General features: G+C 42.7%; 1 protein-coding gene across 1 annotated transcript in view; it reads right to left on the reverse strand.

Moving 5' to 3' along the window:
- Positions 1-16,779, reverse strand: part of ELMO1 (engulfment and cell motility 1) — a 266,730-nt gene that overhangs the window by 16,235 nt on the left and 233,716 nt on the right. Inside the window, 2 exon segments of the mRNA XM_086614382.1 lie at positions 6,565-6,677; positions 12,779-12,942. Coding sequence (XP_086470508.1) covers positions 6,565-6,677; positions 12,779-12,942 — 277 coding nt within the window.

Consider the following 16,779-nt stretch of genomic DNA (forward strand, 5'->3'; position numbering starts at 1 on the left):
TCCACTACACCAGGTTCCCCAAAGCCTCATCCAACCTGGCCTTGAACACTTCCAGGGATGGGGCATCCACAACTTCTCTGGGCAACCTGGTCCAGTGCCTCACCAACCTCTGAGTGAAAAATTTCTTCCTTATATCTAATCTAAATCTCCCCTCTTTCAGTTTAAAGCCATTGCCCCTTGTCCCCTTCTCAATGACCTGGCCAGGAAGTTGGTGTAACTGAAAAAAACCAAACCCATTATTTCCTTTCAGTTTAGCACAGATGGGGCTGGTGTTGCCAGCAAGGATTTGAAAACGTTTGGGTCTTTAACAACCTCCTGGGGATTGCAGTGGGTCCTGTTTCAACACCCTGCTCCAAAATAAAAGAGGGAAAAATCTTTCAGTGAAATTGTCTTATTTCATTTTAGGAAGGGGTGGCTTTATGGGAAGAAGCCCCAGCTCTGAAGGCTTGTGGAGCCTTTGACAGCAATTCCCCACAACCCAAGGTTAATTAAAGAACTAATAGCCACAGGCTGTAGCTTGAAGCATGTCTGGTGCAATTCTTCCGTGGGCTCACTAATAAGTGCCACTGTGCCACAGCCTTGCTGTCATGGGGAAAACCCTTAAAAAAACCCTACAAATGGAACTAACGAGGTTCCCTCAGCCACGATCACTAAACAACTGCACCAGCCAGGCTGAGGCGGGCGATCAGCACGTTAGCGATGGGAAGCAAGCCCTGCTTCTGCAACCACCTCTGCCTTACCAGCTGGGGTGGGTTTTTTCAGCTGTACACAATGTTACAAACAGTTTAGCAGAAAATATCCCACTTACGTGAGACTTCAGTGCCTTGGGGGGAAGAGTTTTAAAGAGGATTCATGTAATTTTACTGTAGTGCGGGTGCTGGACACAATTTTATTGGAAAAGGAGTGTATAAAATGAGTTGCAGTCAAAATAAAATTATATGAAATTGCTTGCACTGACAAAAAGGGTGAAGACATCTTAATCACAGAACAGCACACGGGAAGTGGGCAGTGTTTACTTTCAGCTCTAAATTGATAAACTCAAAAAATAAGCAGAAGAAAAAGCTCTTTTCTACCATGATTAGAAAGTGGTGTTTATAAACCAAAGAAGAACTACAGTCCAGACCCTCCAGAGCTCTTATACCCAAGTCTGTGGAGTCGAAGTGCCACAAGAGGCTTTAAAGACAGGGCAGGCATTTCCCAACAGACCCTGCACTCCACAGCTGGCAGATCCAGCGCACAGCTGGAGTGGGGCAACTGTCTGTTCAGGAAGGACTGGAGTTTGTTTTGGTTTTTAGGCTCAGTCTTACGAATTTGCCCCAAAGCCTATGAGCCCCCAACATAAGAAGGACATGGACCAGTTGGAGAGGGTCCAGAGGAGGGCCACGAAGATGATAAGAGGCTGGAGCACCTTTCCTATGAGGACAGGCTGAAAGAGTTGGGGCTGTTCAGCCTGGAGAAGAGGAGGCTCTGGCGTGACCTTATAGCGGTCTTCCAGTACCTCAAGGGGGCCTACAAGAAAGATGGGGAGAGGCTGTTCAGGAGGGCCTGTTGTGATAGGACAAGGGGTAATGGTTTTAAAATAGAGGGAGGTAGATTCAGGTTGGATATCAGGAAAAAATTTTTTACCATGACAGTTGTAGAACACTGGAACAGGTTGCCCAGAGAGGTGGTGGATGCTCCATCCCTGGAGACGTTCAAGGCCAGGTTGGACGAGGCCCTGAGCAACCTGATCTAGTTGGAGATATCCCTGTTCCTTGCAGGGGGGTTGGACTAGATGACCTTTGAAGGTCCCTTCCAGCCCTAACCATTCTATGATTCCATGATTCTATGTCACTTCCATCAGCCACAACTCTTATTTTGTACCTGGTGTTGTGCCTCTGTAAAACTCCTCCTTAGAGCAAGCAGCAGCGGAGGGCAGTCGCTAACCACAGAGTCTTTAGAGACGATGTGAGCTTGTGATTTCATTGCAATTTTCGGACACTCCATCATTTACACCTTCCGGTGAGTCCTTATGTCTTTGCGCTCACTGCCAACTGACGCAATCAAATTAAGATTCTAGAGAAACCAAATTAATCATTCCCGTTTTTAACCTGAAAAGGTTTCGCGCTAATTGTTCTGATTTTCAGATAATTGCTAGAGCAGCCAGCGGGTTAAGTATATCGCGGCATATTGTTAAAGATTATAGATGAGGTTGAAAAAAAAAAAAAAAAAAAAAATCCCAGATAACAAAATCAGCTACAATTTGCTTAGCAGAGTAATATTCAAAACTGTGACCAAATAGCAGGGCACAGAACATTTTGCTGAGGGGCTGCAGAGTGCTTGGCCATTCACATAGTGTTTCCAAGTGCATTAATGGCCAGTGACTCATATGCCCTTAACAATGCTATCCCAGGCAAAGCAGTGCTGTGGTGAGTACGGAAGTGCTCCACAGTTAGAATCTGGGGAGAAAATAGCTCAGATATGCATGGAAAAAAAGTCTGAGAGCATGCATTTTATCCCCAGATACGTTCTAGATTACTAAAGAAGTTTTTGTTCAAAGAAAATCTTACGCACGGATTTAGCAACAGGAACATACTTCTAAATGTATCAGTGAAAACATACATTATTTGTGTAGATTTTAAATATATGTACACGGACTCACCCTTTTTCTATCATTGTGTTGTGTTTCTCTACTGGAGTGACAGACTTTCGCTCTAATTGGTCTTAACTGGTTAGACCAAAGCCAGCAGGCCCTGCAAATGACTGGCAATTAATTGACCTGTGGCAATGCTGGAGGCATGTCTGGTTAACCAGTTGCTCTCAGCAAGTCACTTGCTCACAGAATATTACTTTTTATGGGTCTACAGAGGGTAGAACAGAGTAGTAGCCCTAAAGAAGGCTCAGCAGAAAAAAGATGAAGCGTGTTCTTGTTCAGAAGCGCGAGTTAGTTATCCAAGCAAGAGATGGAATACCTGTCTTCACTTGATTTTTTGTTTTAATGTAAGCTTTCTCCTTCCAGGTTACTTCCACGGTGCCTTATGTTTTTAATTTAATGGTGTGTATCACTAGGTTTCCTTTGCCTTCCAAAAATGATTGTTCAAGAAACCTCATCTTTGGCTGCAAAACCACTTCAATAACACACAATTTCTCTATAATCTTTATAAAGCTAAAAGGGGAATTTTTTCCAAGAGTGTACCCAGCAACATAAACTACACATGTAGCGGATGACAGCATCAGAAGTATCTATTATCCTCAATAAAGTGCCTTTATCTGCTACTTAGCTCTACTGGAAATAATAACTTCTGAGGTTGTAAAGTGCTTTGCAAGCTTTTGCTTTAGTCTTCTCCCCTTTCTTTTAGGAATTAACTAAAGAGAAAGCTGAAGAAGTCTATCTGTCAGCTGATGTTCATGGTCAAGGAACAAAGTGGGGAGCTGCAGAGCTTCATGATCTGCTGCTGAACAACGACCAGAAGGGCAGGCTCAACTTTGCTTTTTCATTTCTAATTGATTAAGAATGCTTAATAAAAACAGGAGTGAGTGCTGCAGTCCTTCTGTGAAACCTTGCAAGGGAAAGGCCATGTATTCTTCAAAAGTGCTAAGGATCCTGCTGGGACAACTACAATATTTCTGAATTTTGGCTAGAGAGACATCCTGCAGATACGATAATCTTGTGCTAAAACATACAAGGCAGAGATCTGAGTACAGATCCCTCATAGCTTAATCTTCAGCACCCCCTAACGAATCACCTGTTGGACTGGAGGCTTTCCAGCGCCAAGTATATATGAAAGTGTTTCACCTCTCCTCAAAAGGCCATACGAGGCTGTAAACTCCCTGCTCATCTTTTTGTAGGTCAATTTTTTCAGCTTACTGTGACTAACCATGTGTGTCCTACCACATGTTCAATTGACAGTCTTAATAGAAGTTTGCTCTGGAGTCTTTATCACGGGATAATGCCTGTTAATTATTTTTCAGACGGGCAATTTAACGCTTTCAGCTTCTCCTGTGTAGGGCATGTTCAGGTTCTTCTTGTACAATCTGTAGATTAGTAACATTTGTTCAAGGATTGCCTCAAGGGAACAAAAGAATCATAGGAAAAGTAAAAGCAGCAGTATACATACTAAAGTAAAACACTACTCTGAGCTTACTCTTACAAGTAAGTTGCCACATAACAGGGAAATTGTGATGCCTGTGACAGCACTCCCCATTTTGTTTCAGCTCCATATCAACCCGGATGGACCACGGCCTTTTGAAGGCCGTGGTAATGCTCCGTGGCAAGTGAATTCAGTTGGAGCAGTGGGCAGGTGATGGGGCTCCTGAAACACCAGGTAGTACAGGGCACATGTACATGGAGGTGGCTTGGGGGAGAGGAGATGGAGAGGTGGGGGTAAGGCTAACAGAAGACACACTCAGGAATTCGGGACTTGTACTGCTTTTATCAGGACATTCAGAGGAATTGTCTGAAAGCTTGACTGTCCGGATGCTCAGTATCATTAGCTAAACCTCTGGTCCTCCACCTACTTCACTTCATCTCCTAGTTCTTGAACATCATGACAGCCCTGGTCTTTCAGCTTCCTCTGCTTGGGGTATAGAAGAGCCTGAAGGATAAAGGTGGATTTCAAAAGAGCTGCTTCTGCTTTGTGCCAGATGCCACTATTTGCTATATGGACTGTGCCAGGCACCGTACATACCTAAAAAAGGGTCTCAGTTGACTGGTTTATACGTCAAACATGTTTGTGCTGACAAACCACACTTCTTTCTTCACTAGATCGCGCAGTGTTAGATATTACTGAGTTTAGTCCTGGTGGCCTCACACATCATCATCTTCTACAATGGTTGTGTCTTTTCCCTCCCTCCTAGGGGGATACTCCGGGGAATACAGGGAGTCTAACGTAAAGTACACACAACTCTTCAGGGCGTGTGGAAACATGCCCTTCTACATGGGCTTGCACCTGACAAAACCCAATACATTTCAGAGAAGATGAAGTTCTTGAAGCATGGTTGCTTGTTTTGCTTCCAAAGAACCATGAACTTTTTTGGCCTGTATAAATATGACATCCAAGCAATTAATCTGGTGGCCTATACAATTCACTCAAAGGCATGATACACAGCAACCCTTCTCAACTGTGGACCAGAAGATTATGTTGATTTTTTTTTTACTTCAACTCCACTCACATAAGTTGAACCAATGTACACCCTCTAAGGCTTTTGAGCCTACAAATCACTAAACTAACGACACTTTAAGATAAAATAAACAGTCTATCTTCCTCTTGGAGATCTGCCAAAAGAAGAATGTTTGCCACAAACCCTGCTCCTTCGCTAGAATTTCAGTCATTTGGATTAAGGCTCTGAGAGGAATGAAACAACCCTCACTACTGATAGCCAAACCAATCTACTCATTACTTTAGCTACTTCACCCTGTGAATATGCTGCTGAAGGGAAAACACATATCATGCGTTCCTTTGAAATCTGTATACAAAGTCACAGTGGAATATTAATGCTTTTTCCCTAAACTCTGTGCAGGGGGCTTCACAGGTGTTGTTAGGCTTGACAGAGGATACAAGCTGCATCATTCTTCTGCAACTCAACCCTTTCACAAAGGCTTTCAAGTTTTCCAAATAACCTCCCTACCTTAAGGAACATTGCTTGCTTGTTTCTAAGGAAGGAGGCATTGCAGGGATACTTCTCTCTGTGAAGAAAGCAGTTTTTCCCATTTGATCTGAAGGTCTCAAATATTGATCTTTGTCAGTTCTTACTCTTAGCTTTTGTAACATTCTAATTTGTATCATATTACAGGGGAAACCAAATGGCAATCTGAATGCTCATGAAATGGGGGGTTTAAAGGGAAATTTTGGATACAATTTCTAATTAATCTGCTGAATTTACACCTATTCCCCATTATTTTGTCCTGAGAAAGAAGCGTGCCTCTCTGAAGGGAAAAGAACCATACAGAGCTGGACTGTTATAAAATGAGCTGTAAATCTAGCACTGAGCAAGACTATAGCATTAGGAAAATAATCTTCTCATGTCACTCGAGTATTCTTTTGAAGGTACACAAATTACTGATCTAAGTGCTTTTTAAAAGTATATTTAAACACCATAATATATTTCATGTATATGGTACGGTAAGATAAAAACCAAGGACAGGTCGTAGTACTAGAGGGAGAGGTGAAGAATGAGCTCATTGTGTATATAACATGGTCCAAGTCTCAGAGATTCAAATCTGGCTACATCAAGTTTCATGTGCTATTCCGCAGAGGCAGAGATTTTGTTTTGAGATGAACACGAAGCCCGGACATCCAGGCAGAAATCAAAACACTCAGTTCAGAGTGCAAGACTGCTGCTTGAGATTTTTTTCAACACTGGACTTGTTCCACATCATCTGTGTGATGAAGCCAAAACCAGTTCCAGGGAAACACAGCAAATCCTACAACAACTATAACTAGGAGACGCTTTCAGATGCCTCCTGGTAAAAGCAGTCAAGACAGCACTACAACCAAGGATCTTACCAGTAAAAGCAGTATTCCTCATCTCAACTTTTAGACAAAAGTGACAACAAAAAGCCAGACCAGGCAGTCTGAGCTGTACCTTGCCGACGCCGACTGTTGAGTTTCCTAAAGCAGGTGCCCTCCACAAGTCGATTGAGACGTTGCTGCTTGATCAGTTCTAAGATCTCAGGCTGAATCTTCTCTTTTAGTTCCCTTGGGAAGAGAGGAAGGAAGCACTTGTCAAATTCAATCAAAAACCATCCTCCTTCCTCAGAGACAGAGTCTCACAAGATGTTTCAGCAAGGAGTTTGAAGGGGACAACAGTCACAGGCAGAACCAGGTCAAAATCTAGCCTGCTCCAGGAAAAGACCTTTTTCTTACAACAAAGAATGGGAGTCAGTGTATCTCTGTTGTAGACGTCTCCCTGCTACAACATCAGTGCCTGACTCAGGCAAGTCACTTACTTGTTTCTTACTTCACCCATCTAAAAATAACGCTTGCCATAATGCATTAACCAAGTTTTTCTGTGGCAAGTAATGCTCTTTCATCGTAGGAGCACTGTGAAGGGTCTGTCACCTTGTGTTGCATGATCTGCTGCTGGTATACTTTACTGGCACTATTGTTTAGGGTAACACAAGAAGACTAAAACATATTTTGAAACAATGATAACAACCAGTGAGCAATGCCAATAAGTGAAATCAGTGACCAGCGCTAGATGCTTGTTCTTAATTCCATGCCATTCAATTAGTTCGTTATTATCAGAATTTTGTGGAAGAGTAACCCATGACTGGGGATTGCTCAAGGATCAAACTTTACCGTTGCTCAGGACTGCAGAAACCCACAGTGCATTTAGAAATAATATTAGATATCCTTCAGAAAATCCATTTTCTCCATCCTACTTGGATAAGAGTTCAACATGTCAAGAACTAGGCAGAAAACATATGCACACAATATTTAAAGTTTGATTTCATACACCATCACGTGGATTCACAGATGTCTGAATTAATCAGTCATATCCTCACTTAGATTCATTAAGCATACATAAAAGACAGGTTTAAACACCAACTCGACAGCAAGCCTAGTAAGATTAAAAAAAATAACTAAATGTGTAGAGGACTTACAAAACAAAGCGTGTCAGAACCATAATTTTTCATTGCTGTGCAAATTAGGGAATACCAAAAATCATTCTGTCTGGCAGTATGTTCCAGCAATCATCATCAAAAGGAAGAAAAGCTGTGGTATCCCATAGAGACAACAAAAATTTCTCTCTTCTTGAAAACTTAGGGAGCTCAGTCTCTGCTGATTTCCACATTCATTTGGATCTTACACCTTTGATCTGACCAACGCCCACTGAAATCACTGGAAGTCCTCTGCTAGAAAGATCAGGCCTTTTAAACAGAAATGCCATCTCTCCCCCAGGTATTAACAAAATGGTTGGAGTTCTTGATGCACAACCCATCGCATATTTACACGCTGTGAAAATCTAGCTGGCCAAAAATCAAGTAAGTATTGTAACTATAGTAACAGGCCACCTTTTGGAAATGTATATTAGTCTTTTAGGGTAATTTTCAAGCACTGTTGTCTTCTCATTGGGAACTAAGGTATGAATATGCTGAATAATTAAACACTGTGATTAAAAGAATTTTGTGCTTGAATAAAAGTCTGGCCTTGACTGAGCTGATGAGCTTCCCCCATTCCCCAGGTAAGAGCTGGGAGCAGGGGCTGTGGAGAACTGTGTTAAAACACAGTGTGGATTACTCAGCAGTCCAGGCTGCAGACTACATCTCCAGCTGGAGTGATTTCAAACATTCAAGACTAGTATAAACAACAGTTTGATATTTGGGTAGTTTAATTCAGAAACTGGATGGTTATCATCAAATAGGTGCTTAAGATATCAAAACATCATAGTTGTAAGACACTACTGAAAAACAAAAAACGAACAGGTCACCCAGCACATTAACATTTGACTGTTTGCTCATAGTATTCCCTCTTCTTTCCTCTAAAGCCCCATCTGCTCTTTACAAAGCAGAGGAAGAGAAGGATTTTTAACCAACCCGAAAATAAACAAGTAATCCTCTCTGAAGGACTTCACTAAGGCAGACTCTCCATAGGAGGAATGGAGGTAGGAAAAGGGACACCTCCCGCCTCTTTGCTGATGTGCTGGAGACCCCTACACATGTGTATGTAGTTGCTCTCACAACTGTGAAACTCAGAGGTAGTGCTCTCTTCTGTTTTACAGTCCCCATGCTTGAACACACACAGGTTGTGGAGACAACTCATCACTCCATGGAGAAACAGTTTTCAGTGACACCCCATGAGCTCATCCATCCCTTACCATGGTCACCTGCACTTACTGTCCTCAGCAGCTCATGCCATCACATGGTGACTCTGATTTGGATGGCTTTCAGCTATTTTTCAGATACCATGACTCCAGATATGTTTTTACAAGGTGATCCTGCCACTTAGTGCTCCTCACTGTCAAGGTTTCTGTTCCACCACTTCAAGGTGACAGAAATGGGGCAGAACAATCAAACCATGGCACACAGTTAAATGAAAGATGTGCTTCTTTGAATCTTTATATTCCTCCAGAAAGCCATCTGAAGGCAAGGGAGTTCAGTTTCTCAGGGTCAGTGTTTAAAGACAGAAGAGTTAGGAAAAAATCTCTGTACAAGGAAATAGGTCCTCCTGCCTAATTTTAAAATCAAACAGGAACAATGAGCTAAAGGAAGATCATAAATGCAAATGTGTTTTGTGAAAATTTTATTTATTGTCCTTCAGTCAACATGGGCTTAACAGTTTGTGCCTTGTCAAGAGAGAGAGGACAAACTCAGAAAGTCTAAGGAGACTTTAAAAATTGCTATTAGTTTCCTACCATGTTCGTGTTCACGTTAAGAACAGCAAAATTAGTGGGCTGGTAAGACAGAAGGGTTGAGGGAACCACACAGTAATATATGATTGCTAATTTTCTAATCTCACTGGTCTCAGCTCTATAGGCAATACTGACATCAGTATTTTTCCGCTTTTAAAATAACACACCCTGAATTATCAGCAACTCTGAAATAATTAGAAATTATTTTTACATTATTCAAATGATCCTAGTTCTTCTTCAGCACCAGTTGTATCTGTCCCCAGCTTTTACCTCTCCAGCTTATAGTTAAGACTCTTTCTTGTTAGCTCTTCTCCTTCCAGGATGGGGCATATTACAGACATTTAAATCATTACAACACAACAGAAGAGTAATCCAGAACTGCTTTCATGTGTTGTGTCCTTTTATGTTTCCTGGCTTGTAGCTATGTCCTCTCCTAATCACTCCATGAATTCAGAGCAGGCATAAATGACTCTTTCTAACATTGCAGAGAAATCTGGAAGATTAAAAGCCAAAAAGCATCCACATCCCTCCTTCTATGTTGCTAATTTTCACACAGATGCTACTTAGAAATGGCTCCCTAGCTGATATTAACTCTCCTTAAATCAGCAAGCCTCCACTTGGACGTCAGATCTTTATCCAGTATTAACCCACCTCTGTTGCCATTTAATGTGTCAAGGAGAACTCTGGTCCTCTACAGGTCCAGACCTAGACACCTTCTTCCACAGTCATTCAAAATGAACCAGTGACACTTCATCATTGCGCTGTGGAATGGCAGTTTGGATGATCGATAATGATCCCAGAATCTTGGATCGATTCTGTTCTGAAGGACTTTTTATTTTCCCTAATCAAAAGCAGAAATTGAAAAAACTTCATCTCACGTGATACAACAATGCTCATATAAAAAAAAATAAATTAGTCCTTGCAAAACAAGGCTGTTGTCGTTACGGGATCTAGGCACACTTTCCACTTTACATTCCAATCCAACTGAACTGAAACTTCTCTCATCCAGCAGCTTGAAAACTTAAAATTTCCGTGCTTCAAACAACGAACAGGCAGAAGAAAGACTTCTATCATGTTCACGGTAGGAAAAACATCGTCTGATTGCTGTATTCTCAGGCAGAATTAAACAGGGCCTGCTGCCTGTACCTTCAGCATCCCGCACAATCTCTTTCAGCGTATCTGCAAGGCTCTGCGGGCGTGCAGCACAGCCACAATTGCTCTCTCCACTCACAGTCCTCCTTCCCCACAATGGGGCCATGATTCTGTTCTTCTATCAATGTGTGCCACTATACGCAATTTGAGAGAGTTCAGCACTGGGGGAACCAAATCAAAGGGGAAAATGAAAGAACTGTTTCTTTTCACAGTCAAGAATAAGTGATCATGGATGCAATTAAAATGCAAATGCACAGAGTTAATCTCTGCAAATGCAGTTGTGATTGCTTAAAACACCTTATCGATTTACTTAGCCTTTAGGCTTAGTCTTTGTCCTGAATCTGAAATGAGTCTCTGGTAACACTTCAGTTGCTTTTAACTATTTGTGTTGGCTGTTTCACGCATCCCATGATGGGGAAGGCGACTCCGCACTGTGGCAGCGACTGGCCAGAGCGATACTGGAAATAAAGAACTTGCAGAGGGCACTGGCAAGTTTCACGAGGGTAGGCGATGGTGTGAGAGAATATAAATAGTTGACCCGTGTCACACTTAAACAGTTGACTCATGGGGGAAAGCAGGGAAAACGAGAAGCTTTGGTGACAAGCTTAGCAGTACTGAGCAGCTTTGACCCACTAAACATTTCGGGGGATTGGCAGGGGATTTCTGAGCAGTGTAATGATGCAAAACCGACGGGAACCATTTGTAGCTTTTTAATTGATGCATTACTATGAGTGACATCAGTTCTAATTGGGCGTTAGGTCCTATCTTCTAATACACTGAAAACATAAAGACGCATTCCCTTTTGATCCACATTGGTATGATTAAAATTTAAGTGTGTAATTCTACTGAGCTTATGCTTCCGCTGTTTGCCCTGCCCCCCTGGAGGAGATGTGTCCCCAGAGCTTCTACTTGGATATCTGTATCCTTTAGAAACAAATCAAAATGAACATCCTGCTTTTGAATACTGAAAAGCTCTGGTCCAAACCCTTCTCTATACCTTTGCCTCGAAAAGGAGATTTGAAAAATCACAAGCCATTCCACTCGAAAACGTGGGCAGGATTCATGACGTTTCAGCATGATGCTTCCAGAGCCATTTCTCTGATCTCAAAAGGTTCCTCCTATCCTCAGCACATCATTTGTGTGCCACGGAGTCTGCATCTGTCGTGTGCATCAGTTCAGCCACTAGCCTGGACCTTGATCCAGAGCCAAGCACAGCCTCCATATTTATAAGGGAGTGGAGCATATGATTAAGGGAGTGGAGCATCTCCCTTATGAGGAAAGGCTGAGGGAGCTGGGTCTCTTGAGCTTGGAGGAGACTGAGGGGGGACCTCATTAATGTTTATAAATATGGAAAGGGTGACTGCCATGAGGATGGAGCCAGGCTCTTCTCACTGGCATCCAATGATAAGACAAGGGGAAACGGATATAAGCTGGAACATAGAGGTTCCGCTTAAACATGAGGAAGAACTTCTTCCCAGTAAGGGAACAGAACACTGGAACAGGCTGCCCAGAGAGGTTGTGGAGTCTCCTTCTCTGGAGATGTTCCAACCCGCCTGGACGCGTTCTTGTGTGATCTGATCTAGGCGGTCTTGCTCCAGCAGGGGGATTGGACTAGATGATCCTTTGAGGTCCCTTCCAATCCCTGACATTCTGTGATTCTGTGATTTCATAGAACAGAACGGGAAGGAGCTACAGTGGCGACATTAAGTGTGTGATACTTTGAAGTAAACAAGAAGGAAATGAGAATTCCCATTGGCTAGCTGCCAGAACGTTACCATTTACAAATAAGTAACTGCTTGTCATTAACACCAAAGATAATGCCATAAATGGTCACGCACAGCATCATTCTTTTCTGGAGCCATTGTGTATTGGCTCCTCTTCTTCTGGGCTTCTCCCTGTCTTGGTCAGAGAAGTGACATTTGGAATTTTTAAAGGCCCTGGACAGAAGACAAAGTTGTGTTGTTTTTTTTTTTTCAAAAGCCACAACCAATACCAAAATCAGGCTCACAATCATGCAAAGCTAGGAAATGTCAAAGCATTGTTTCATAAAAATAAGCCATGTGAGATCCTGCAGGGATTTGCTGAATCTGGTTTAACGGAACTCAAAGAAAAAGTTATGATTCCCAGCAGAAGAAAACATAATGCACTTCAAGCAGATACCACGCTACTGCTTTTCAGCACAGCTCCCTGGACAGCTTTCCTCCTTGGGCTGCCCCAAAGGAGCTCACAAATGTCATTCACCATCGTTAATCCTTCCATGTAAAAATGAGTGGGGAGAGAAGATGGTACTTACAGAATCGGACGAGACTGGAAATCTTCCTGGTTCATTCTTTCAGACTGGCGTATTTTCAGTATTTCTGTATAACTAAGATTCTGCAGCTTGCTCTTGAACTGATCCAGAGAGCTAGGCTTGGTAGTGAGCGCTCTCATTATTTGTTCTTTCACTACCTGCATCACCTGCAGATGACATGGAAAGGAAAGAAAACCTGTGTTAACGCTTTCTGCGCTTTTGTTTCAAATCTCACTCTAGGTCACAGTAAGGTTTCTATGTATAGATGACGATTGGTACTAAGTGGTCACAAGACAATTTTTCAGTAGCATAACCAGAAAACAAGCCAACCTCTGACAGGGCATCACAGTTTACAGCAAAATCTGATCTGCTCTGTAACAAGAAAATTATTATTTTTGAGGGGTGGTGCGGAGGGTGTAATTATTGCCCTCTACCATCACTTATTAACTACCATCACTTATTAACTCCCTAGACTGCTAAATTACAATCGCTGGTTACAGGATTTTACGTCCCGCTCTCTCCATGGTTTGTGCACCCAAGGCAGCAGCGGCGTGGCTCTTCTGCATTCGGAGCCGAGACGATGCTCCTGTCATGTTGGGGACAGGCACACACACCCCACCAGACTCTTAACAGCAGAAAAAAAGCTGTGAAGTCCTAAGGAGCTGACTGAGAGCACAGATGCACATCCCAACTTCTGCCAGCTCTACCAGGTGACGTGCACAAGCCGCAGCGGCCAGTCTAACTGCCCACAACAGACTGCAGAGAGTTTTTCAGGACTTACAGCTCTCCTGCTGGGCCTTACAACTGCTCTCCCAACCAGAAAAAGCACAAAGCTGTTAACTGTAGCCCGTTGCTTTCCTTATTCCTTATGCCCAGAGGTGATGGGCACACACCGAAACCAAGGAGGTTCCTTCTGAACATCAGGAACAACTTTTCCACAGGGAGAGTGACAGAGCAGTGGCACAGGTTGCCCAGAAAGGTTGTGGAGCCTCCATCCTTGGAGATACTTTAAAGCTGTCTGGACACGGCCCTGGGCAACTGGCTCTAGGTGGCCCTGCTTGAGCAGGGAGGCTAGACCAAATGACCTTCGGAGGTCCCTTCCAACCTCAACCATGCTGTGATTCTCTGAGAGCCTTATGCTGCAGGAACCTTATGGCCCTATACAGGGAAGGAAAGAGAATTGCTAAAAGAGGCCATTAGTCAGGAGAGAGAGAGAGATCAACTTGCCACAGATATTACAGGATTGCTTTTGAAGCAATGCCATGAACAATGCAAACAAAAAAAATGAGAATGAAGGATGGCTGGACAACAGCCATTTATCTGCATATTAATTATTTTATCAGGAGAAAACTGCTGAGACACAGTTAACTAAGGGGAATTGCTGGCTCTAGTTCAAATAAATCACAGATTACTGTCTGTCTCTCTGCAATCCCAGATTCATTTCCTTGGTGCTGGTGCAAATCACATACTTTGAAATATTTATCTGATGCTGTGCTTAAGTTGGCTGAAAAAATGATTTTTCAGTCTTGGAAAGTCCCACCCCACTCAAATCCAACAGCTAAAAAGCAGTAGGAAATAATAACGTCCCCCTGGTATCAGAGTGGGTGTGACAGAAATTAACAGCTACACAGAGGGCAAAAGCTTTTTTCTGCACTGTTCATTTTCCTTATTCCTTCATCTTCACCACATATCTCAAAACAGAAGCTCAGCCCTCAGAGGTTCCTAATCATTCTGAAAATGTGTTTTCACATGAATATTTCAGTGCTTCACATATGTTGCCTCAGTCTTATAACTCTCATTGCCTGCACTACGTTTCCTATTTTCACTTCCTAAGAGGTAGCTTCTTTCCCAGATGTTATCTAAGTACTCATTTTAGATGTGTCCAGCAGGTACAACTAAGCCATTAAAAAACTGAAGATAAACTCCTTCCTTACTACAGGGACTACATCCATCCCAGAGACTTCAAGAGGAGCAAGATGCTTCTCACAAAGGTGTTGGCTCAGTTGGACAGCAAACGCTTTGTCCATGTTTCCACCCCCTGGATGAAGCAGCCTATCCACGCTCACCTGGATGGGGCCTTACTTTGAAAACATCCTTGCAATTAACATCCTACTTTTGGCAAATCTTGCAAACCTGGCCCAGACAAAGCGGAGCTCCGCTCCATCCATTCCTACACATCTAACAGGTACATTGCTGTGTATTTGAGCAGTCTTCTAAAACTTCGTTTGATGACAAAAGGCAACGCTGAATTCTGTACTCCTATCATCTGCAAACTGTTCACTTCATATACAGAAGTATTTGTTCTCAGATGGTGGCCATATGCAGTCAAATCCCTCTGAAGAGTCACTCAGCTGCACTGCCAGTGGGAATCAGCTCCTTTCATAGAATCATACAATCATAGAGTGGTTTGGGTTGGAAGGGACCTCAAAGATCATCCAGTTCCAACCCCCCTGCCATGGGCGGGACACCCTCCACTACACCAGGTTGCTCAAAACCTCATCCAACCTGGCCTTGAACACTTCCAGGGATGGGGGCAGCCACAACTTCTCTGGGCAACCTGTTCCAGTGCCTCACCACCCTCAGAGTAAAAAATTTCTTCCTTATATCTAATCTAAATCTGCCCTCTTTCAATTTAAAACCATTGCCCCTTGTCCTTTCCCATCTGAAAGACAACTCCTCTTGCCTGCCACCCCGCTGCTTAGAGGGATTAACACCTCCTTGACCGCATTCAGAGTGCGCTCACCAGTCCACACCAGTCCAAGTAAGAAATGAGCTGTCACATCTTGGAAACAACCAACCTGAGGGCCAAACAACCACAGCACCTGAATGTTGATGGATCACTCCCCTGCCCCATTAGGGGCACACTCCTACTGATTTCACTGGGTCTTGGTTTAATACCTAAACGGGCTTAGGAAATGTAATGAAGGAAAATGTCCTCAAGGACTAATGGGAAAAAATGAAGTAGACAATCCCAGGGATGAGTTGGATGTCTTCCCCCTTCCGCCTTCTTGACAATGAATACTAACTGCTGCTGATCAATTTTAGTTTATATTTTATACATTTATATATTATCAATAATTATTATTATTAACTACCATACTTGGGCCAGGAACCGAGAAGAGAGGAGACACTTGTAAACCTTTCCCGTTGAAAATCTATTCAGTAATTAGTATTTCCTAAGACTACCATCTGAGCTCCCAGCGAACTGGCCTTGACTTTTCACCCTCATAGAGAACGTGATGTTCACTCGCTGGCTTCACTTCTGCTTTCTCAAGCCCGCTGAGGAGTTGTGCCAGACTACTTCGTTACACGTGGTTTTACAGTCAGCCTGCAGTCATCATGTCTGCAGCATCATCCAAAAGAAGCACGCAAAACCAGGTAGCTTAATTCAAACATGTAAACCCCGTCATTGCTCATGGGATCAAATTTTTTGGCCATTAGAAAGGAAAAAATTACTGCATTTTCAACAGACAGGCACAGTAAACCCGCTAAACTAATATTACATTAATATTATGACATTAAACTAATATTACATTACTAATATTACACTGCTATACCATCACTACCATATCATCTTGACTTTTCAGCACTGAACAGATTTGAAAACAAATATAATTCTGCAATCGCTTACACAGGCATCCAACCCCAGTTTCACCCATTCACTCAAATATCTGTAAAGATCTGGTATTTTGTTGCTTACACACAGATTTAGTATCCTGTATTCAGGCACTCACACTGCAGAAACTGCCTCCAGGAGTAGTTTTTCCGTGAAATAAACGGACAAACAGATAAACAAACACTATATTTTAGGGAGTTGCATGTATGTGGATCTGCTTTTCAGTCTGATCTCTGAACCACCCATATGAAGCAGCACAATGCAAAAGAGGTTCAAGTTCAGCAGACTTGGGGCGCTGTCGTTTATGCTTAGTTGGAAAATCTGTGTAAACCCTCGTCTCCCTTCTCTGTTACTCACTGTTGTGATTAACATGCAAACAATGCATATT

The sequence above is a fragment of the Tauraco erythrolophus genome, chromosome 7, assembly GCF_009769465.1.
Source record: "Tauraco erythrolophus isolate bTauEry1 chromosome 7, bTauEry1.pri, whole genome shotgun sequence".
Classification (NCBI taxonomy): domain Eukaryota; kingdom Metazoa; phylum Chordata; class Aves; order Musophagiformes; family Musophagidae; genus Tauraco; species Tauraco erythrolophus.